Source organism: Pholis gunnellus (assembly GCF_910591455.1).
Source record: "Pholis gunnellus genome assembly, chromosome: 20".
Taxonomy (NCBI): Eukaryota; Metazoa; Chordata; class Actinopteri; order Perciformes; family Pholidae; genus Pholis; species Pholis gunnellus.
In genome coordinates, this window is record NC_136547.1 from 7,943,322 (window position 1) to 7,967,930 (window position 24,609).

General features: G+C 41.7%; 1 protein-coding gene across 1 annotated transcript; it reads left to right on the forward strand.

Moving 5' to 3' along the window:
• The first annotated feature begins 1,989 nt into the window (after positions 1-1,989).
• Positions 1,990-24,504, forward strand: apbb1ip (amyloid beta (A4) precursor protein-binding, family B, member 1 interacting protein). The gene is made up of 14 exons (XM_079181476.1): positions 1,990-2,133; positions 8,218-8,277; positions 9,146-9,233; positions 10,549-10,835; positions 12,514-12,591; positions 14,754-14,913; positions 18,721-18,842; positions 19,947-20,021; positions 20,118-20,261; positions 20,721-20,831; positions 22,540-22,638; positions 22,742-22,865; positions 22,960-23,021; positions 23,525-24,504. Exons 2-14 carry the CDS (start codon positions 8,218-8,220, stop codon positions 24,122-24,124), a joined length of 2,010 nt encoding a protein of 669 aa, XP_079037602.1. The 5' UTR covers positions 1,990-2,133; the 3' UTR covers positions 24,125-24,504.
• Positions 24,505-24,609: the final 105 nt, after the last annotated feature.

Below are 24,609 nucleotides of genomic sequence, written 5' to 3' on the forward strand. Positions count from 1 at the left end.
CAGCTCACTGTTTGATATTTCTCTGGTGTAAACATGCAGAGGGGATGAGTGAAAGTAAGCGGTGCCGGTAGCATGAGCTGCACTTACACCCACTGAGCTGGAACGTTTAGTACAGCAGAGTACAAACAGAGGGCACCACAACACTCCTAATGCATCACTTTTCACATCCTCATTGTGACAGTTTGTCCTCTGCAGTACATTTGACGAATGCCCGCTGGTTTTCATTATCACCCCCTTTTCTCTTGGAGCACAAAAGCTCAATAAAGGTTTTCAGGGGAGTGTTGGCACACTAATAGGCTTTAAAGTATGCTTTTCTCTTATACACATCACACCTTAACATCTGCGGTTCTGCTCCATGTCATAACCAAGATAAGTAAGGCTTTGTTTTGCAACCTGTGACGCATTAAAATTGCAGCTCTCGCTTTATTTAAAATGCACAACATCTGCGTTAAAAAATAATAATCCTCTTTGTCTTGACTCCGCGCCGAGATGCTTGAGCTGCAGCATGCACATTGTTCAAAACACATGATATATCCACTCTGCTGGACTACCTTCAGTGAGTGAATACTGGCTGCAAAGATACAACAAAGTAGAAAAATCCTCTCTCTCTCTCTCTCTCTCTCTCTCTCTCTCTCTCTCTGCTGCCGAGCTCCACAACCCGTTAATCAGCGTATCTGCTTGAGAAATGACCTCCGAGGCACCGGGGTGCTCGTGTTCAGGAGATGCTTGGAGCTAATGGGAGGCTGCCTACGGTGTCCATCTGTTTGTCAACCCCTGGGAGAGGAAATGAGGGTGATTGGGACACATGCCTGTACCCGGAGTGTTTGTTCAATACATCACGAGTCACGAAAGGCTCTTGGATGCTTTCAAGGTTATTTGGTTTCCCCCCCGTGGTGCTCGGCTTCGCTGTAGGATGACAGGGTTTCGCCACAGAGAGGGTGGTCTGCCTTTACCGGTGGCACTGAGGCTGGTCTTCGTGGAGAATAGGACACAGAGGTGTTAATAATAGCAAAATAATGCAAATGGGAAGTCATGTTTTACTTTACAAACAGATTAAAGAGTTGAAAATGAGGCTAGAGACGGGGCAAAGCTGTTTTTCTAAGCATAACTTTAACATTCCTCGCTACTTTCTGACCTTTTCCAAATATTTGTACGTCTCTGTCGGCTGAAGAGGGATCAAAAATAAAGATGTGAAATCTAGTTTCTTTTTATTTCCTGGCCTCCCAGGTTGACTCAAGGAGAAATGCAAATAAACAGAGCTATCTGTATCTGCCATGGTCAGATAAGAGCCAGAGGCTATTCATAGCTTGACAGCTTGGCTCTGCTTGGTTCCCCCCCTGAAGATAAGTGACCTTGTTGCACCACACCAGTGTCTTAACTCCTTCCTGATTTTAAGTGACGAAAAATAGCTCGAATGTACCTTTGTACGCTTTAGTCTCGGGGAAGATGCCTGTGCAGCAAAATACTTCAAAGCATATGTGATGTGTCTTAAGGTGATGCTGTGTGTTTCAGAAGAATTTAGATCACAGGAGCTCAGCTGGAGTCTGGTGCTCACCGCTGTGACGTGCAGTATTACCACTCCTGTCTAAAGACCTGCAGTAAATCAGTCTCAGTGAGGTGAATTATTAACCGAGGCCGTCACATTCCTCCTGCTGAATCAGCCGTTCTCTCGATCCCACCGAGACCTCGCTTTTATGTTGTTTTTTTTCTTCCGAACACTCCACCATCCACTCAAGTGCTTGTCACTCAGCAGCTATGATTGGAAGTCACAGCAAACTCCACTGCACTTTTCTCCCGCTCTGTCCTCGTATGCAAAAAGTTGCAGAATACAGTGCAGATAAGGAGACAACTGTTGAGTGGGGCGGTCCGGCGTTGCCCAGACAAGACTGTTGTGAAAGTGTTGGGCTTTTATTGAAGGAATGCAGTGGCAGGTCTCGACCTGAACTTCCGCATTGAGCAGGAAGAAGTTAACAGTCAAGAGAGACAGATGCAATCCACATCAACACACCCTGATCTGTATGTGACTGTTTCTCTGGTGTTGAGCTTTATTAGAGAATAAAACGCTGAGGTGGAACTGATGTCCATGAAGCCTGAAACTAACTGGTGAAACGAGGATTAACACATTTGAAAAAGGTGAGTTACACCTCTGCTAAATTAGATGTTGTACCTTCAGTTAACGGGGAACACCCATAGCTGCTTTCCTCTGAGCGCGTTCGTGTGACTTTGACTGTGAAGCTTTGTTCTTTTTATCTGTCAAATAAAATCGTTTTTCTCCTCCAGCTGGAAGGATAACACAGATAAAGTTCATAATACAGGCAAATAATTGTAGCCAGACAATATTTGTAATTTGAAAACCTCCTCCTCGATAGAGACTTTTAAAGGTTGTCAAATTATAACAGTACGTCTATTGTCCCCCAGGATGTTTTTGTACTCATGAGATAAGGCTTAATGAGCTTTCTGTGCAGCGATGAGGCCGTCATTAGGCTATTCTAACATAAAGAAAAGCGTGTTCATATGTGCTTTCCAACTGGGTGGACCCGACTCTAATTTCAGACTGCTGTATGACTCAATGACCACATGAAACAGATCCGCTTGGCCTCTTGCTTTAAAGCTATCAGTGCTGTCATCGATGACAGGAACATTTTGTACATTTGGCTTTCTGAGACGAGATGAATTACTTATAAGCTGTGTATCATTGCAAGCGTCTGCTTTAGTAAAAACCTTTTAGCTGACAGTTTTCTGCTTTTCACTGCCGTCGAGCCAGAAAACATTGCAATATACAGGGAGGTTAGACAGACTGTCCGATGACTCATGTGCAGAGGGGATTTTATGTCGATGTAGATATGACCTTAGTGGAAATTAGTGTCCATGTTTGATTTCTACAAAAGCCCAGACTCCCTTCAGCACACATAGATACGATCTCGGGTGTTGTGAAATGTCCGTTATGATTCTTCTTTTTTTCTGCCGTTCAGCACTTTCTTTCTGCTGCCAGCCCTATAATTTGCCTGCTTTACAGTAGAGCACGTCCACTTCTGTAAACACGTCAGCCTAAGTAAAGATATTTGAGCCGAGTAAGAGAGGGAGTTTCTGTACATCACGGTAAACATGCCGTGCTTTGATACGGCCACTTAGGGTTGTTGTCTGGTTTCCATCTTCTCGGCTGAAACTTGAGTTCGACGTGTGTGCATTTATAAAATACGATTTGAGATTATTTAGGCATGTCTAAGTCGCTTGCATGCTATATTTTTTTGGACTTATTATTTCTTTGGATCCCAGACGTAGAGCGGTGTGTTTTCACAATGCATTGTGGAGGTTTGAAACGGAGCCATATTCCGTGCTCGAATGTTTCCAGTAATATTCATAAATGCTGATGAATCGCATATTTTCAGAGCGGTTTCTGGAAAGAAAGTAGAAATGGTGCAAAGAAGCAGCGACATACTTTTATGATTGTCTTCTTTCGGGCTGCAGCATCGTCCACAATATGAAGGATCACAAATACAAACTTTGTTTTACAGTAAATGCAGATATTGACGGGAAATGAAATGATCCCATTACTCTCTCCATCTCACTTTACACTTCTATCTACACTTGTCATCAGTTTGTCCGAATAAAATTGAAAACTCAGCTCACTTCCGAGCACTTTATGCATCAGTAAGGCTTTTGTCAGACAGCGTTAGTCACGCCAACGTTTCTCATCCAACTAGCTTCTCCAATATTCTGGTAGAAACCTTTTGCATGATTTCACAACAGATCCGCGTCATCTCTGACATCTGCAGCCAGTTCTTTTATTCGTGGTCTTTGTTTTTAAAGTTAGGAAAGAAACCTTGTTCACTTTCTTGCTGAAGGTTAGATAAGATTGATACCATTCAAAATAAAGCAAGGAGACAGTTAGCTTAGCTTAGCTTAGCTTAGTGTACCATAAAGACACCTCTAAAGCTAACTAATTAACACTGACTTCTGTTTTGTTTGTTTAATTCATTAGGCTGAATAATATTTGGACAGAGCCAGGCTAATCTTTATGCTAAGCTAAGCTAATCAGCTATTGGCCCTAGCTTCACATTCTACAGACAGATACAAAAGTGGTATCAATCTTTTTGTATGACTCTCAGCAGAAAAGTGAATACACTTAGAATACACAAGTAAAGCAAGTAGCCTCTACTGTTGACACCACTTTAAGGCCAACACCTTTTTTTCTGTGGTTCTACTTCCTTTGTGTTTTGTTTGCAATGTCACACCTACAAATGAAAAAACAAGTGTAACAGGGCTACTTTCCTAAGTTTAATGTTGACGTGTGAAGTGAGACACGAATACAATCGTGCATTTATGTGCGGAAGAAGTGATTATAAACATCACATGAATGTGTTTTGCCTCCATCAGCAGACGCCGGTTTGTTTTCGAGATCTGAGCATTTCTACTCCCTCTCTGACTTCTCTTTACTGTGTGAGAGCTCTTATATGCATTTGGCCTCTAAAAGCAGCTGACCTTACTGAGGCTAATATTTTCCTTGTGTGACTTTAAAAATGCACATTGGAGACGGCATCAGACGCTCACAGTGTTTACGTGTTCTGTTGTTTGTGAGCAAAGAGCTGACTTGGACCAAAACTGTGGTCGTTGCAGCGAGATCTGTTGCGTTGCGGTTTTCATAACACAAAATAAAACGTGAAACCACTGGAAAAAGACGGAAATGAAAATAACTAGGTGGTCATAATAGATTTTTAAATAACGAGTGTTCTATTTGTATGTCTGCAATCACTTAAATTTATGTTTTGTTTAGCCATTATGCAGAATATCACATGCAAGTTGTGTTTTCAGACCCTAAAAATTGTGGCACAATGTGAGTGAAAGGAAACAGCATTAAGGTTGCAGGTGGCTGCTCGTGTCACCATTTCCAACACGATTTCAACATCGCAAGTGGCAGGAAGTTCACCCTGTACCACTTCCTCCTGGGGGTAAAACCATTCTTGTAAAAAGGGTGGAGTGGGGCCACAAAGGGTGGAGGAGTGGGGCCACACAGTTAGAAAGACCCACACATACACATCACGTGGAACATATTGTCTGACACTCAAATAAGTCATTATAGAAAATACTTTGTGTGCAACGGTGTCAAAACCAGAGAGGTTTTACAAGTTTTTATCTGTTATCTGCACAAAATCATTTATGGTCTCAGATACAGTTTCTCTTCGTTAAGCTTCCAACCACACAAGCACGCGCCATCTGTTAGATGTTGGAACACTATTGATCCAATTCACATTCAAATGAGAAACATCATGTCACAGCACTGTCTGAACTCTTGCCTGGAACACAATCAATCACTCTTCTCTCCTCCGCAGTGCGACCGAGGGGTTTGCCTCGACTCTCTTGCTTTGCTTTTGATTAAAACTTTTTTCTTTTTTTCTTGTTGGCTCTAACAGTTTAATAAACAGATTCCAAACTGTGTTGAGTGAAAACAGCAGCGAGTTACACTTCGTTAGAGATAATATTTTCATATCTAATGAACCGTAACGGCAGAAATAAAGTGAAGACCGGAGATTTATGCAAACATTACACTGAGGGAGAGAAAATGTCATTGGTTGAGTCAAACCAATAAGAGAGGCCTACATAAAACAAAGTGTGTAGGCACGCTGGGGTCTGAGACGTGCAGTGGTCAAAGTCCATTTCTTATTACTTTAACTTTAACCGCACCAATCCTTCACCTAACGCCAGCTATTTCTTATTCAAATATAATGAATGTCGTCTTACAGCTTAACACAACCACGTTTGATCTTTATGCAACAACCCAACCTCTGAGTTTTGCAGACCACTCATGCTTCTGTTGCTGCAAAATGAGTGAAGCCACACTAAGATAGCTCGGTTAGCCGGTGAGCCCATAAAAATAAAGACACGCTCAGTAGACCGCTTTTAAATCGGCAATAATGTCTTGAATGAACAAAAAGCAGTTTCTTTTATTCTAGTTTTGTTCTAAGCTTTATACAAAGTATTTCAGTGTGTTATACAACAACAACAACTGTGTTTGCCTTTGCTGCCATCTTTGTGCCTCATCATGCAGCCCAGAATCACAGCAGGTTGTGAAACAGAAACAAAATTAAATCTATTCGTTTCATTCACTGGGACACGAATTGTCCATTTATTTTCATGTCGCTCAGCACAAAAACAACACCAATGGAAAGTCAAGAAGGATCCTTTTTCATGGTGGAGGCACAAATTAAACGCATCCACTTTACTATGCCGCGGTCAGAGCTAGTGACGTAGTATTAAATAAAGAGATGGATGACTTATGGTGGGCAGCAGGGGAGGTGGACGAGTCCATCAAACACAGGACTGTCAACCACGAGCTCGATGTTCGACACTGTGTGTCCCAAAGTGTTAGTGACGGTCTTCTAAAACCTATTTACATGGTTTTGTTGCCTAAATCTAACTTTTGCTTTGTAGCGTAATGTTGTCCCAAAAAAGCAGTTGTGCCGAGCAACACCAAAGAAATGTACAAATCATGTCCCTTGGGTGATTATAGGTGACACTCATTAACACCCACAGAGCCACAGGCAGAAAAGGAGACTTTAGTGTTTAACCAGACTGGTTCAGCAGTCACAGCAGCCACACTTAATGTTGAATTGTTCTTAATCAGTAGATTGTACCCTCACAGGCTCTGTAGTCACTGTTGGGTTTTCAGGACCATTAACATGCAGAGGAGGTGCACAGCAGCATGTTACATTTCTGGATTTGGTGAAGTTAAAACCCCATCAAAGCACCACTGTGACTGAATGAACTGCTACTGACCCGTCCCACTGCTGGTCATGTTCCACTGTAAGAAAACAGGGACTCTGTTTTGACTGCACATTCCAGCCCATCATAACATTTGCTCTGAGGAAATGTGGATTCAAATAATACAAAGTGAGAGACAGCATACTGATTACAGATGTCAAGTGAGTCTTCGGGAGTTGTTGTCGCGGCCTATTTCACTACGTTCAGACTGAAATGATTGAAGGAGCTGTGCTCTACCTGAGCAGAGAACGAAGGCGCTCTCCCTCTGTGTATGTTGGTATCTGAGCTTCTCCGTTCTTTGTTGACATGGCTGGGCCTTTTAGTGCATGTTATCGCATGTTATCGTGCCCTACTTGTTGGCTGTGCACGGCTCTCAAACGGCGGTTGCAGCTGATAACGCCGTCCCGGTCGGCAGCTGTTTTCACGAAAGCCTAGCACCAGCCCTCTGATTCCCCCTCAGGTTAACACTGTTAGCTCTGTCAGTGTTTGAAATTTGGAAACTGTTTGCGTTTTTATGAATTCCACATTCTGTTGTACCTTTTTCAGCACTTCCCCCGTTGTTTGCACTGTTAGCGCTGTTAGCTATTTGCCGCCGGCTCGGGCGCCGCCATGTTGAGAGCTGTTGAGAGGCAATGCAAACGCCCCCAATATCAGATCTTGCACCTTCAAAGTATATAACTCTGAAGCAGTCAAGTATATGAGTCTTGATCAGCAATTTATAGCTAAGCCCAGCATACAAGCATGCATATGTTATTACTGTCGATGGTTTCTCGCATGTTTCAGGGATCAATTTTCGGGGTCGTGCAGCATTCTGATCTAATTTTTTAGCACACAGTAACTGAAATAAATTGGTATTGTCATTCACAATGATTAAAACAAATGTATATTGTAATCATGTAATGTGAAAGCATGACTTCAACAGTTAAGGGTCTTTAATGACGTTATAGGACTGATTGCAGAGAGGTCAGTTATTTCTGAATCTGACAGAAAATACCAAAAATGAAATCACATCTCACTCTTCAGTTCGACATGTGCAACAGGACCCGACACGCTCTGCCGAAACATGAATGCCTGGAAGTTATGCATACTGTACATACTTTCCTTCCTTTCATACTGGGTGGAGATGATAATACAGCCTCAGAGCACAGATTGCAGCAGCACACATTTCAAAGTGAAGCAGCAGTGCTGGGTCTCACTGGCTGTGTAACATGTGTTTCAACGAACGTTTCACTTCACCGTGCAGATTAGAGTTACCTCTTCATTCCACACATTCCTTCACTGTCATTCATGTGACAACCAAGTCCAGTCAATGGAGATGTTTCGCTTCCTTGCAGCACCAATGAAATACATTGACGCACACGGTGTCCCAACAGTTTATGTCACACGGTGGAGAAGTTAACATGTGGGATATTTGAGTGTTTTTTTGTGTCTGACATGTTTGTTGTTGCTTTTAAACAGATGGACGACATCGACGCCATGTTCAGTGACATGCTGGGGGAGATGGACCTCCTCACTCAGGTGAACTAAGACAGTTATGGTCATGACAACTATGGCCATACAGTTTTATTCCAGCACTTCTTCAACACATCTTCGGGGGTTTCGTTTTGCACTAATTGTTATATAAGTAGTATTATACCTCATTGCCATTAGTAGTATTGTTATTATAATTTTATTCCAATATATTATGTATTTCGTATCAGTTTGTCAGAGAAGTTTGCCAACATTAACTTATAAATATATTTGCTGAAAAAAAACCAACAACAAAACTATAAAAAAAAGGGGACAAGAAATAGGAAGTTACCTTTTTGTGTCACAGTAAAATCCTATAAGATTTCTTGCAACACATACTGAACACGACACATTTCCTCCAGACTGCCCACGGTTCACTCTCCCCCATTAAACCTTAAATAAACGTTCCTACTTTCGAGACAGACGACAAACTCTCTAAAACCCACCATCGATCACTCTAGACTCTAGACTGGCAAGCACAACAAGCACAGCGGGGGAGAAACACTCTCTGTGGTCAACTAACAACCATCAATTACACACTTTTTTGGAGGGGGAGGTCAAATGGCATGAACCAGTGAGAGATTACACATTTTTGTCCTGGTGAAAACCCCTGCTGATGACTTTGATGTGTTTTTTTTAACCCACCAGTCATTTTAAATCACTTCCATTTGGCCGAACGGGTTGAATAAAACACATAGAAGCTCTGTTAGATGTAATACCTGAAAACAGATGTAACATTAGACGTGTAAACATCAAACTTTCTTACATAATGTTTGGGGATAGTTTATGTTTCAGAATGTGTTGTGGATTAACTCGCTGTACAGATATTATATCAACGCTCTTATAAACACACTGCCTTGTTCATTCTTCCCTGCAGAGTCTCGGACAGGAAACAGTACCTCCCGCGTTTCTCCCCAGCACCAACGCGGACGTCAACCTATCCACCAGCTACACTGACCTCAATGGTGACTTTACATTTTGTCCGTCAAGCGTGTGGAAATACTACAAAGAGCCCAGTGTGCAAACGCAGGATGTATATTGCAAGTTCCATCAGTTATCTAGAAAATGATCACAAAGCAGAGATGTAAAGAGGGAGTAAAAACGGCATTGCTGTGTCTGGCTACTGTTCAAGAGGTGATTTAAGACAAAGATTGAGGTCACTGTTTGTGCTAATTACTCAGTGTTTGCCTTTGGCACGTGTGGGCTGTAAAACAAGCAGGTTAATGTTAAAGCAAGGTTGCAGAATGTTGGCATTAGCGCTAATTTAACTCTTCCTTTCCCAGTTGTTTTTGTTAGTAGTACAGTGTGTCATCAAGTAGTACTTCAGTCTTGTCACATCAGCTCTTCACCACACATTACTCTAAGCTACAAGGACAAACCTTCATGAATCTCAACTGAACGACAATCAATCACAAAATAAAACCATTTTTCTAACAAGACTAAAAAGCAGCTCTCCGCTGTGCTTTGAGCTAAATGCTAACGTCAGCATGCTGATATGCCCACAATGACAATCTTAACATGGAAATGTTTAGCGAGTACTGTTTGCCATGTTTACCATTTAGCAAAGTACAGTACAAAGTACAGCTGAAGGTGTTGGAAATGTCATTCGTTTTGCAGCCATTTTGGTCGTAAACCGAATTATTTGGGTAATACAATTTTCAACAAAGTAATTTTGATTCATCTTGAGGGGGAAATGAAATGCCCCCAAATGTCCTAACAATCCATCCAATAGTTGAGACCTTTCACTCTGATATGATGGCAAATATCAACCTCATGGTGGCGCTATAGAGGGAAAGTCAGGCGGAACACCAAAATCGGTAGGATGCATCCTCTGGGGACCACGAATGTTGGTACAAAATCTCATGATAATCATTCAGTTGTCATTGAGACATTTCAGTGTAGACCGTTCCAACCCTCATAAGTTTATACATTGTAAATAATGGCTTAATATTAATTAATCATTTACTACTGACCTGCCCTACAGCCCCACCAGCCTTTATTCCTAAAGGAAGACTAGAGGAGATGAACGAGGAATGAAATGAAAGAAATGCTTTAATTGTATCTATTTATTTTATCTGCATGTCATGCATTGCAGCAGATCATTTAGTTGTTATTATGAAACTAAGAGAGGAACTCTTGAAAAAATGAAAGTTCTTAATGTTTAAAGAAAAAGCTCATGTCATTTAAAAAGAGGAACATGTCAAATATGTATCTCTTCTCTTGAATATACTATACTTGGGTCAGTTCTTAACAAATAAACAGATTTTCCTCTAACACCAGAGTCCCTCAATGAACTCGAGGACACCGATCTGGATGCGCTCATGGCTGATTTGATGGCTGATCTCAATGAGTCGGAAGAGAAACTCGCAGCACAAATAGAAGATCTGAAGGTGCCGTCACCGCCCCCGTCAGACTTGCCGCCACCACCTAAGGGCCTGAGCATCCGTCCGGCCTCCTCCTTCCCTTCCCCAACATCACCAGCGAGCAGCACCAGCAGCAATGTTAGCACCTCCTCCGCCACCTCCCCTTTACCACCTCCGCCCCCTCAGGCTGCGAAGCCTACAAAGGTGAGTCAGCCAGTGTGCTGATTGTAAGATGAGAGCCGCATCTCTGCAAATGTCTTTTAATCTCTCTGCTACTGGGAACTAGTCCAAAATTAAAGAAGTGAGATCTTTGACCAAGGCTTGTCAGAGTGATGGAACGTTTATTTTGGTTTCCAGGAAAAAGCCACAATGCTTGATGGCGGATTGTGAAGAAAATCATTTCATTTCTTTGCCTTGCTCAGCTCTTAAAATGTAAGATCCAACGACAGAGACATGAAGCAGAAAGAGACAATAATAATGTCACAATCTGGATTACCACAAGAAAGCACTTCCTGAGCCGTGCGTGACAAGACGGTATTGCAACAAAAGCATCGCTAGTTCCCAGCGTATTCATTTCTAGTGATTCCTTTTTGTCTTTGTGGAACTGGGAAGAGTGGTATTGCTCTTATAACAGTGGGACGGTGAGATCATGGCGAAGTTGTTCCTGGACGGACGCATCTGTTACAGTTACAGAGACTTGTGAGTCTGTCTGGAACAGATCAGACACATACAGACATGAGGCAGAAAAGAGTAACAGGTAGGAGACTGGGGGGGGGGGGGCTTATTACTTTAGCAGCGCTTGTTACCTCATCCTCCTGAGGTAAAAACACCAGCTGTGCTGAGGCAGAGAACGTGTCATTGTTATAGAGGTGTACAAGTTCATTAAAACTGCACTGTAGGCAGGATTTTAATGTAAAAACTCGTTGAGTTATAAGGCAGAGTAAAGGGTATCCCTGATAATTGAGATTTAGGAGATTAGATCTAATGGCCCACATGAAATTCTTCAATGCACGCTTCACATATGAGAAGTTATGGAATTAAAATTAAACACTGCAGCTCCTGAGCAGCACTTAAAACGCTGCATCCACAGAAATGAACTCAGCCGTCACATCTTTTCTCCTCGTTTACCTTTAGCTCCATCTTTTGAGCAACAGCTAAACACTTTGAAATGAATTTATTTGCTTTTTTGTCAAGAGTTAGATGAGAATATTGATACCACTATCATCTATGTACAGTAAATATGAAGCAACAGCCAGTAGTCGATTAGCTTAGCTTAGCATAAAAACTGGAAACAGGGAAACAGCCAACCTGGCTCTGTCCAAATGTAACACAAGTCTGCCTCTCAGCACCTCTAAAACTCACTAATAAACTTGTTTCATCTGAACAAAAAACTGAGCGTAACGAGGACAAGTTGTGTTTCACGGGTGGTTGTGTGTCTGGTAGCAGTGACCTCTACTCTGTCGGTTGTTTGGCAGAACGTTTTGTTTTTGTATGGATTAAACACATGAGATGTAGCAAATTGATTGCTGAACGTTAGAGGTGCTGTTAGAGATATTTTGTTTATTTTGGAAAGAGTCAAGCTAGCTGTTTTCCCCTGTTCAGTCTTTATGGTAAGCTAAGCTAACCGGCTGCAGGTCCATAATGTGCACATCTAATCTTCATCTAATCAGCTCATCTAACTCTAAGCCAAAGGAAATAAGCCTATCGCCCAGATCTCACACTAGCTTTATTGCGCTGTTTACAGTTTGCTGATATCAAAGAGGATTTCCTGGTGTGCATTTTCCAAAGTATAACTAGCTTTAACACAATGATTATGGTGGTATACATCCCACTTACACCAGTAAGTAAAACTAAAATATAACGTTATATTCTTTGTCTATAGGAGGAAATCGAGGCGCAGATGAAAGCAGACAAAATCAAGCTCGCTCTTGAGAAGCTCAAGGAAGCTAAAGTGAAAAAGGTAAGACGACCAAACACTGAGGAGTCCTCCTCTGATCTGACATCCACTGGCAACAGTAAACTTTAAACACGCTGTGAAATACGGCTACATGGACATCACTGTAAAAGACCTAATGTTCAAAGATAGTACGGCTCTTTCTCTTCCTTTTGGAGGAGCCATCAATCACAGTAATGGACGACTTACCTTTCATCCAACCAACGACGTCCTGCGGGACAGCACGGCTTCCGCTCTTTGGAGGATGTGTGGACACTTTCTCATCTTCAAAGCAGTCAACAAAAGCAAAGACATGTGGTTTTGCATGCAAAGCTTTGCAGCAGGATGTGCAATTTTACGCAGAACCAAATGTAGGTTTTGTGCCAATTGCATAAAGTTTTATAATAGATGATAGACTGATGATATGCCAATTTCTACACTTCTACTTGTGTCTTGGCTGAGTCTTAGAATTTACGTGGGTGTGGCTGCATTAATGGTCTTTTAAGAAAAATCTAAAGGAAACCAGCAGAAAACAGCTCCTCCAAATTGCCGTGTGTGTGAGTGTGTGTGTGTTTGTGTGTGTGTGTGTGTGTGTGTGTGTGTGTGTGGATGCTGAGGAAAATCAGACCACTAGCCACTTTCACAGGAACATCTGTCCCAGGGTTGTTAGGCGCAGAAGAGCAAGGTGCACTCTCAGTGGTTTCAGCACAACCGTCTGTGGGCAGAGGCCCTCGAGTTTCATGCTTTCGACACGGATCATGTATTTTAAAGATACCCGCCTCGCATGAGGAAGAACCGTAGGAGGAAAAATAATTTGATATCCAGTGACATTTCATTCAACCGCATGCCAAACCCATATTGTTTTCCAAAGGTCGGGGCCGAGGAACGTGTGATCTAACGCGCTGAATCCTCTTGTGATAACATCTCTGAGTCCCACGTTTTTTATGACACAAGCTCAGCGACCGGCTGACCTTGGTTCTGTGAAACTCCTCAGCTTCCCAAAGCTGGATTTGTTTCAGATGAGAGGAAGTGTGAAGCCATATGAGCCTGTGAGGAAAGCACTGCGCCGCTCCAGAGCAAAATTAATCTCGGCCAACTCGGGGGGAAAAGGAGGTGCTAAGACTGCAAAAAGGAGATGAATACAATGGGGAGGAAATTACTAAAAAAGCCAAAGATTGTGAACAGAATAGAGAGACAGAAGTGCTGATGCTCCAACTCTACTAGTAGAACTAACATTAGGAAACAGAAACAACCATTTACTGCACATGGCCTGTAATTAAACGGGATAATATAAAAGCTGCATGTTTAGAGGCACCTGCCTCTGTCCACTACATGTTTTAACTTCAATCTGTCACGCAGAAAAAAATCATTTTAGAACCAAAAACATTGACATTTCTATAAATGCACTTTATTGCTGACAGTAAGATGAAAAGATAGATATTACTTTAATATATGTCCATTATATATGAAGCTACAGCCAGAAGACTGTTAGGATCAGGGAGATCACACAGGAGCCGGAGTAGTCTTCACCTGTATGTTTTTTGCAGGTTACATGAAACTTAAAAGCAGTTTAGGCTTTAAACTATTTAAAGAAATGAACTAAACATGCATCTTTTTTAAAAGAATGTAAGGATCCATAAGTCAACTTCAAAGTTAAGCTAAGCCAATGACTATTGGGTAGATAGCAAGTTTCCAGCAGGTGTGCACCTGAACTAAACCAACTTCAACCATGAGCTGACAACCCAAAGTTAATGCATAATTAATTAAGAAACAATGCTATTTTAAAAAAAACAACAAAAAAAAAACTACTTTCAACTCTTTCCTCACTCTCTTAACATGGACATATTAGTTGTTTAGGAAGCTTAAACAAGGCTGGCTATTTCTTAAAACAATGAAACCCCCCTCTACTCAACTCACAATGGTACAGTCTTACCTCCACTGCAATAAAGACTATCGGAAGCTCTCACTTCCTGTTTGGCAGTTAGACCCATTACCAACAGGTAACATGGATGATGGGCGCTCATGCAACAAACATTTGCTTGATGGAAGTTGTATATAACTGATAACTGAATTTAAATTGAATCTGGTCATCAATGAATTTAGTTATTTCACTAACAATGTAAATGTTACAGTTTGCCTTCTGAAATGTATAATTTATTCATAATAAAGTCATATCTTTTTTCGGACAGTTGGTGGTGAAGGTGCTGATGAATGATGGCAGCGCCAAGACTCTGATGGTGGACGAGAGGCAGACCGTTAGAGAAGTTCTGGACAACATGTTCGAGAAGACTCACTGTGACTGCAACGTGGACTGGAGCCTGTGTGAGACCAACCCGGAGCTACAACTTGGTGAGTTACTGCGACACAGCATCCGGTCTACTGTACTTATGGTTGATGCTACACAGACTGAACTGTTGTAAAATGTGAAAGATGTTACACAGGTGAGATTGGGTTGATTTAATAGAAATGCAAAGTGTTTTATAGATGACCAATAAGCTCATAATACAATAAATATAACAGTAAAACTATTTGAGACGCGCTAAAATAGAAATTATGAAAGTTAAATGATAAAGCCAATACTATTAAAATATGAATAAAGAATTTAACTGTGTAGCTAGTTTCTCTCTCTTAGCTGGAGAACTTAAAACTCATATTTCAATTCATCCTGGTTGAGCTGTAGAAATGTGTTGTGACACCCAGACACTAATATCTACACTAACATCAGTAGGCGTCGCGTTATCAGAAGACACATGAAGCCGTTCGTCATCAGCACAGAAATGTATTTGGAAATGTTGTAACGTGGGAGGGACTAATGGTACACGAAGCCCGTACTCACAGGCTGCTTTGAATGTGTTGATACTGCACCATGGTGGTTCAGTCTGTGGTCATTTTATGAGAGACCGGCTGCATTAAACACCTTATGACAGGTGAGGCATCTTCAGAGGGAAATTCTAAATCTTGTTTGTGCAGCAGTTTGGAATACATCAAAGAACTACGTTGCTAGAATAAGCAACTACCAATCTAGTGGTGATGCTGCTTTGTTGGCAAGTGATCTCTGGTACATTTAGTGCAGAAACACCACAGCATAGGAGTGAGCTTGGCAGCAAATATATCATCAGAACCAGAAAAACACAGCAGTGATTAAATAGATAGACTTTGACATAAATGCCTTTAGTGTGTTTTTATATGAATTGTCAACTAAACACACACAACGTGCAGGGAGGAGAGATATTTCATTCGGGTCCAGATGATGAACTGTATTTTTATTGGTGCGATGGCAGCCGTACTGCAGCGAGCTCGCAATGAAACACTGATCTTACTCCCATCCATCTCGCTCTCCCTCCCCCTCTCTTATACTCTCTCTCTCCCTCCCTCTCTTAGACACATTCAGTGTAGACAGGTGGGTTTAATTTGCGGTATCGGACACTGTCAGTCATCCTCTCTGTCATACGGAAATAGAAGCCTTATGATCTCAATCCTCCGTCTGAGCTATATTTACTTCAGACGCCTCATCACCGGCTGTTTTCTTGGTTTTATAACATTTTTATCAGATTGTTACGGAGATCGTTCATATTTTCTAAAGAACCAGTCAAATCATGAACAGAGAGTCATTTTACGCCTGTTTTAATGAGGCACAGGCGGTAGAGTCGTTAACCTCAGTGAGCAATAAACTGTAAGTCAATATTGTTTTGCTTTAGAATTATATTCAAGTCATTTTATACGCAGCTAGTTAAGCTGTGAAACTCTAAATTAAAGGATAAGCCTGGATTTATTATTCCATCCGCTCAACAAATTCCATTACAAGTCCCGACCCCGTCTGTCCTACTGAAGACATACGTCTTTAAAAATGAATCATGAATATATAGTTTTATTCTAAAAGACGTACTGGACACGGTAGTTTGTAGCTACTAGCGAGTTTGTCACTCAAACAGGATTAAATAGTGCAATTGTTGGGGACTATTTTCAGCATGTTTGTATTTTTAACAGCAGATTGGTGAATGTGGGATTAACGCACAATAAACCAAAGTGCCCATCGTCATTGTAATGAAAGGACCCGTCACTCAGTGCAATGGTGTGTCTCCTTCGCGTGTTTATAGTAGTTTTTTACACAGACAACAGTTATTAGTCGGATCAATTAATTGTTGCTTTTGGTCTTTTTGTTGGACTTTATTGTCAAAAAGAAAGAATATAGAATTTCGGCAGATGCATCCTTTGACTGTTTGCTGCAAATACCACGTCACAAAAAACATTAACAGTCATCTTCTTTGTAATTGTAGCTCAGAAATGCCAACAACTTCTTCCAGTGACTCAAAAGCACAAACTTCAAGCTGACTTCTTTTGCATGTGGCTGAGGTTGTAATGCTGTGTGTCCCACTGGGCTCTTAAACACCTGATGGGTGCCTTTAACGTTAACAACAAGTACAATCAGTAGATAAACGCTAAAAGGTGAACTGACTCTCTTTTACTTCTGGATATTTTAGATGCTTCTTTTTTTTTTTTTTTAAAGATGAGATAAACTGCCAGCCCACAATAAATGAGGAAATGCGTGTTTCCCTTTGGTCAACACAGTTTATTTTTAACCAAATGGTAGCTCGTGTTTAAATTAGCTGTCTGACACACTGATTTATTTGCAGCATGTCGCCCATGCAAAACTTTAGCTCACTTGACTTGTAATCACGGGGGAGCGCAGGACTTTGTGTCATCTCTGAATGTCCACAGTGTCGCCGTCGTGACGGCTTGACATTTGAGTCGGTTCGTTTTTTGAAATGCCTCTCAACGTCCCCAGAGTGCGTTGCTTTCCAACGGCAGTCGCAGACCTTTAATCGTTACCAACAGAAAGTCATGCCGAATAAACACCCGCAAAGCTCAACAAGCAACACCATCTTCAAACAAATCTTCACCCATGTGCTCCCCATGCTCACTATCCGAACGCACCGTGTGGTTCATGCAGTTCAAAGGGATTTTTATTCTGAATACCTCACTCTAGCTGCAAAGTCACACCATCCGTTTAATGATTGTAATAGTCAAACTATAGACTGGAACCCTGGCAGCAATTTATTTAATGCCTACCTCTGCCTGGGCTGCTAACCTGTAATTGGGGACCACGGCTGAACTACAGTCAAATGCCCGGTGCATTCTGGAGATCTATAGCACCGAGTGTGTGGGTGGGCAGTGATGAGGAGGAGGAAAGGGCCCTTAATGTGTTTTCGGGGTTTAGTGCCATTTAAAGTCCCTCCAGCAAAATGGGGAGGCTTGTGTTTTATTGAGCCCTTCCTTGATTCATCCCATTTGAAACAGACAATTGTACAGCTGTGGAAATTGACTTTGAACCAGCTGACTTAAAGATTTCATGACAGAGCGAACTACTGTACATATGGGGAAGCATTTGTTTTGAAATGCTGTATGGTAGACAGCTAAAAAATAGAGGACGTGGAGAATAGTATGAGATTAAAGGCTGTTGCAGATTCTGCTTTTCTCGCTGTGAGAGAGTAAACTAGAAATGTCTCCAGAGTATTGGCATTGGTCTTTGAATGCGCTGAGAAACCATTTTTTATGGCTGTGTTTACTGCAGGGGTGGGAAGTCAGGAAGTATAATTATTAAAGTAAATGATGCATCACAACGACCCACATCTATATATAGTCGTTTCAGCTTCAATACTAAAATGCAGCAGAAAGTGTGCAGCTCTGTACTTTTACTCCAGAAAGACTTTTGGCTCATACACATAAGAGGCCCCTTCTCCTACCTACAGTACCAGCTGTCTTATGCATTTCAGAAATGAACAAAGAGATAGCAGACTTAAAGATTCAGGTATGAGGGGGGACAAATAAATTGTAAAATCCCCTTCATTACCCCTTTGGCCTGTGCCTGTTAGGCCCATTCTGTAAATGATCCATGACTGGTTATGGAGTAGTTTTACATGGTGATACTATGTGTCAAATCTTCAAATGTCTAATGGAACCATCCAAAAATAAGACATATGGACTATAGATTGCACTTATGTTTACCAGTATGTCTCACCTCATGACGTATGCCATCAGAGTCATTTGAAAGATGCTACAATCACATAAAAACACGCACATGATGACTCTAGCGTGATCATCTAAATGCCACCACTACCACTTTTCCGACGTCCGAGTTTCCTTTTCTTTTGACAGAACGGGCGTTTGAAGACCACGAGAACCTGGTGGAGCCTCTCTTAGCGTGGACGAGGGACAGCGAGAACCAAGTCCTCTTTCAGGAGCGGGGGGAGAAATACGAGGTTTTCAAAAACCCACAGGTTGGTCCTCTCATTTGTTTGCAGCTCTTGAGCTTATACTGAGTGATCGGAGGTGACGTGCGTGATGTCTCAAAAGTCCATATTCCATAGTTCATGTATCCTTGGCCTTGGTTTGTTCAAATCCATCTCCACGTTGTTTCAGCTCGGAGCCATCTGGCTGTTTTCAATGTTGAAACGTTGTCTGAATTATGAGACGTCTTTCCTCCATGCAGGATGACCTCTTACATTTATATCCTCACTGTAATATATCAGACAAAACGGCCTCAGGCAAAAGACTGTGATATCTTGGCATGTTTGTTGATATAATGGGACCCTTTATAAACCCAGCGTATTTAATGGATTCGGTCTGTTGGCAGAGACAAATAGTCGAGTTGGAAAACTGGTGAGATATTCTCCTTTTTAAGTACTCCATCATGTCCTCCACATCCCCCAACAAAAGCCTGATCTGCTTCAATGCAGGATGTCCCTATCAATATACAGTTTCAACTTTTGACAAGAGCTACCAAAATAGAACACCGGCCCAGACTGTGATATCAAATCAAGCTAGCCCAGTCACACAGGGACAAACCTGCCTGATGATGTCTTTTTCTGCTCGGTGCTGTTTTGTTCTGATATTTAATATGTTTAAGTTTGATTTTTCTAGAAAAAAAAAGAGAACTTGAAGATGTAGTTTTATTTTTGACCAGACAGAAAAAAAAAACACTTCTGACATTGCATTTAGATCAAATTTATTCAGAAAAATCTGGACAATGATCCATATTTGAGCAGACATTTGATAAACAAGTGTAGCTTTGAGCTAAATGCTAATGTGTACACGCTAACATATTCAAAATGACAACATCCTGATGTTTAGCAGGTTCACTATCTAGTTTGCCGTGTTAGCATGCTAACATTAGCTACTTAGGGCATAACATGAAGTACACTGGAGAGTAATTAGTATTGCAGGTCATAAACCAAAGTATTGGACAAACTAATGTCTAAAATGTTCAAACTTTCATAGCAATCCATCTCATAGCTGCTGAGACATTTTACTAGAAACCTCTGGTGGTGCAAGAGAAAAAAGTCACAAGATTTATTGATGCACTTTGTCTTTTATTCCTGCAGAACTTTTATCTATGGAAGAAGGATACGAAAGCTCTGAAAGACATAAAAGACAAAGACAAGGAGTTATTAATACAGGTAAACAAACTCGTGCACACAAACCAGAAGTGAAATGTTTTTAAGGTGACACTTCCTCATCGCAGTGACTCCTTTCATCGCTCTTCACCTCTGCAGGAGAACTTCTGCGGGACTTCCATTATCGTGCCGGATCTCGAGGGGGTGATGCACCTCAAAGAAGACGGCAAGAAGTCCTGGAAAACGCGGCTCTTCCAGCTGAGGGCCTCGGGAATTTATTACGTGCCCAAAGGGAAAACCAAGGTCAGGGGTGAAAAAGGGGACAGACCATAAACACACAACAGCTAATGCTCTAATCCAGGACACATTCAGCTGGGCTCAAGCAAGTGGGGAAAGATTAAAGCCCAGCAGATATAGAGATATCTTTGAAATGTCAGCTGAAACTTTAAGAATTACACGTTGATTTGTAAAATGTGTCACTGGGACTGCATAGTCCTAGTGTGTAGTCTTTCTGCTTTATCAGCCACATGCATCTTTCATGCATCACGGAATAGAACTAAAACTGTTTTTAATCCATGCTGGATACCTTTTCACTTATATCTTTGATCTCTTGGGAGTTCACCCCAAACACACCATTCATACAGGACAGTATATCCTTACTGTTGCACTTGTAGTGTAGATTATCAATTTAAAAGGAGGGGAAAGGAAAATGTAATTACAATACGGATTCATTTATAATATAATCCTTTATTTCTCTTTCAGTCGTCCCGGGACCTCGTCTGTTTTGTCCAGTTTGACAACCTGAACGTCTACTACGGCAAAGACTTTAAGAACAAATACAAAGCCCCAACCGACTTCTGCTTTTTTCTGAAGGTGAGTTTGCTTTAAATGTGTTGTCTTTACAATCTAGTTTGCCTCAAAGCCACACACCCTTTCACTGCGAATTAACAAACAGAGAAGCTGCAACTTCCCCTAACTGAAGAACACATTTACAGTAAGACTCTTGAGAGCCTTGTCATTGCTTTTTTTTTTTGGGCACATCACACTGTATACCGCGTAGTGCAGGAGGTGTCAATGCAAAGTTGATTTTTGCATGGTGGTGCCTGAGTGTATGGTCAGCCACACAGCTGCTTATTTAACTTGAACTGTGAAATGCAATAAATACTTTAAATTGAAGAAGTGAAAGGAGACAGTTTTACTAAATTAAGCTGAAAGTGGTGAGAAAAAAAGACGACTTTTTAAGCTGTTCCCATTATTTCTTTAAATGCCCGGAAAAGCCCCATGTCTTTAAGAGAGTACTATCAAACTGAGAATATTAACAATGATGGGAGGTACCCATATAACTCATTTAAGACCAAAAAAAATGCTGACTGACATGAAAAAAACAAGAATAAGACGAGTTGGTGGTGCGTCTTAAAGGGATGTGAAAGTCCTCTTTCTTTCTTTTCCCCTATCTTCTCTGTGAACTAACCGAATCAGCAGTTAGACGACAGTAGTTGTTGAGGATCAAAGCAAAAAGAGCTTAGAGAGGCAAAGAAACTGAATTAGCTCCCAGTGAAAGACAGAGTCCTCAAGGTTTGAGCTGAAGGTGCTGATGGCCGAGGGCGAAGGAAAAGGACCGGTCACGTCCAGCCAGGTTTCACATGGTCGCTTGTCTTTGTCCTTTAGGAATCACACAGTAAAAACGTATTCAAAGCTTCCTCAGTCGTGGTCGACGGTGATGAAGACGATACAATAATAGCTGAAGCTGTTTTTTCGGCTGCCGAAGTGTTCAATTAGGGTGTGTTTTGACAGATTGGTGGGGTGGTGTTTACGGGCCGCCAAGAATTGCCGCAATTCGAGGACGAGAGCAACACAATTCAGCTTTATCTTTTAGCTGTTTTATATTCAGAGGAGCTGCCTGAAGTGATCTCTAATACCATCCCCATTATGTAGAAAGTCAAAATCCTCTTCAGGGGAAAACAGTTAACTCTATTATTAATGTGAAACCCATACAGTGTGCACTTTAAAGCAAATATTTGGTGTACACTCACAGGCATAAATCCAACAGTTACGACTATTTGAGCAACAAACATCTCATATTTCCTAAATTAAACTGGATTACAGGATGTACTCAATGGCACACACACATTCTAACTTTGTTCATGTTCAGAAATGCTGACTGGACTATTCCAAACAACAGGAATTGAAAATATAGCATCCATTGCCCGTTAACACTCTGACTCTAGACTCACTCTGCCCCCTTGTGGTTCCCTTGAAGAGGAACTCCACTGGTTTTGAAAATGTTGAAGGATGCATGGTTTAAATTAAGAGTATATATCTGGTTCTGCAGTATTGATTGTGACCCTTTATCTGGAAGAATGGTATAGAAATGCAATGCTGAGTCATTCAAATGTACCAATGAAGTACAGTAGTGTTCAGACGACAGCTAGAAAGAAGGCCTGAGGCTAACGTTTGTTACTAACGTTACCCTGATTTCTTTCAAAAATTCAAGTAATAAAAGCCTTGTTGACAGGAATCTTAAGAACCTACTGTTGACAAAGTATGTTCTTTACTAACCTTTTTGGATTTGTTTCGACAGCATCCTCAGATCCAAAAGGAGTCTCAGTACATCAAGTACCTCTGCTGCGATGACGAACGGGCCATGAACCTTTGGGTAACAGGAATACGGATTGCAAAGGTACATTTCCCCACCTCTGCATTAAATGATACTGTAGGATAAAAATAAATCTCCATTTGAACAGAACTCATGCTCTCATGTGGTGCGTTTCTTGCACTTCCAGTACGGTGCGTCGCTGTATGAAAACTATAAAACCGCAGAGAAGAAGGCTGCTGTCACCTCTGCGTGGACCAACCGAAGCACTCCATCGAGCTCCAATCCATCAACGCCCTCACCCACCATCAAAGGTAGCACGACACACAAGCTGCCCTCGCTGATGCGAAACAACCCACGTGTAGTGATATTAGTTCAAACCTCATGGTGTTTGTTTCTCTCTGCCAGCCAAATCACCAAGCCAGGCCAACGGACATGCTCAGGGGCCCCAACCAGGACGCGTTTCTACGGTACAAAACTCTTCTTTAGGGGATCATGATCAATGTACTTGTTGATTATTGTTTAGTCTATAAAGTGTTAGAAAATGATAAAAAAAAAATGTTGTGTTTTGTCCAGGCATCATGCCAAAAACTGAGACATTTTCTTTTTTTTTTTAAAGTAACTGTGTAGAATAAAATACATTTTGATAATCAACTAATTGTTTCAGTTACAGGGTATATGCAGGGAGCACTACCTTAGTTGAGGACTCCTATATGTTATTACCAGGGTCTAAGAAAGTTCAATCAATATTTATGAACATGAGCTACTCTCTCAAAGCTAAAAACCAGAGAATAAGTCACAAACTTGTGATGTCCAGCGTAAAGTCTGGAGCTGCTCCATAGACAATGAATGGAAGACTGATATTGTGGACCAACAGAAAGTTACAGTATAATATGTTGAAAACAGTTGTATAAACAGTCATGGTATGACATAAAAAGGTACATGTTGAATCATTATGATATATTCTTCTCAGGACTTCGGACATGTCCCACCTCCACCTCCACCTCCACCATTAGCAGACATCTTTCCCCCACCACCTCCAGAACCATTCCTCCCTCCTCCACCACCTCCTTTGGCTGCCAAGAGTTCTTCAAAACCTGCCCTCCCTCATCGACACCTGCCAACCAACTTCCCTCCGCCTCGATCTGCAATGGACAACCTCCCTCCTCCTCCACCACCAACCAACGACGACGCTCCGCCAGACTTCCTTCCACCCCCTCCTCCGGCTGCTGGCTTTGGTTCAATGTTTCCTCCTCCGCCTCCGTTGAACTCCCTCCCACTACCGCCACCCCCAGTGAGTTTCAGGGGTGCGGACCGGTCTCTGCCTCCTCCACCACCAGATCCAGGGTTTTTACCTCCGCCTCCACCTCAGCAAATGTTCACAGGGGCTGGAGCACCCCCTCCGCCGCCTCCTCCACCTGCTGCCGCTCCAAAACCAGCGCTACGGCCTTCTGGCTCGGTGAGGAAGATGCCTCCGGTTCCGCCAAAGAGAACTACACCATCTCAAGGTGGAGGTGGAGACTTTATGTCAGAACTGGCGCTGGCCATGAACAAGAAGCGTGGTCATCATTAGCCTGAGTCTAAAAATAGCTTGAATCCACCATTCTTTACATCCATAACAATGCTGAAGCCAGTGGAGATCAATACAGATGCCATCTCTTTCATTTTTATGGATACCTTATCCAAGACATAATCTATATGAATTAAGTGAAAGTGGAATTATTCTCAAGACCAAACAGTTTATTTTGTACACCGTTTGTAACGTTGCTGAAGAGAAAACATGAAAAGTATAATGGGGTCATCATGGTTCAAAGAGACATTTTCATAGAATTGTACATATTGACATGTTTGCATGGAAGGCTGTAAATACTATTAAACAACATTCCCATATGCAGAGTACACGATGAGCTTTCAAATGACTAACAAGCTAAATAAAACCTGGCATAAGAAATGCGTACATTTTTTTTGTTGGGTTTTCTTGTCATTGAGTCATTGTCCTTTTTTTTGTTGGTCGCTGTATCCACATATGGTGGGAACATTTAACAGCCATGACCTTGA

What these genes read in the sequence shown, in the direction of transcription:
- apbb1ip (XM_079181476.1), top strand. Translation starts at nt 8,218, where the DNA reads ATGGACGACATCGACGCCATGTTCAGTGACATGCTGGGGGAGATGGAC. An exon ending in AGATGGACCTCCTCACTCAG is followed by an intron (nt 8,278 to 9,145) that starts GTGAACTAAGAC and finishes TCTTCCCTGCAG; the next exon opens with AGTCTCGGACAGGAAACAGT. An exon ending in AGGAAGCTAAAGTGAAAAAG is followed by an intron (nt 12,592 to 14,753) that starts GTAAGACGACCA and finishes TTTTTCGGACAG; the next exon opens with TTGGTGGTGAAGGTGCTGAT.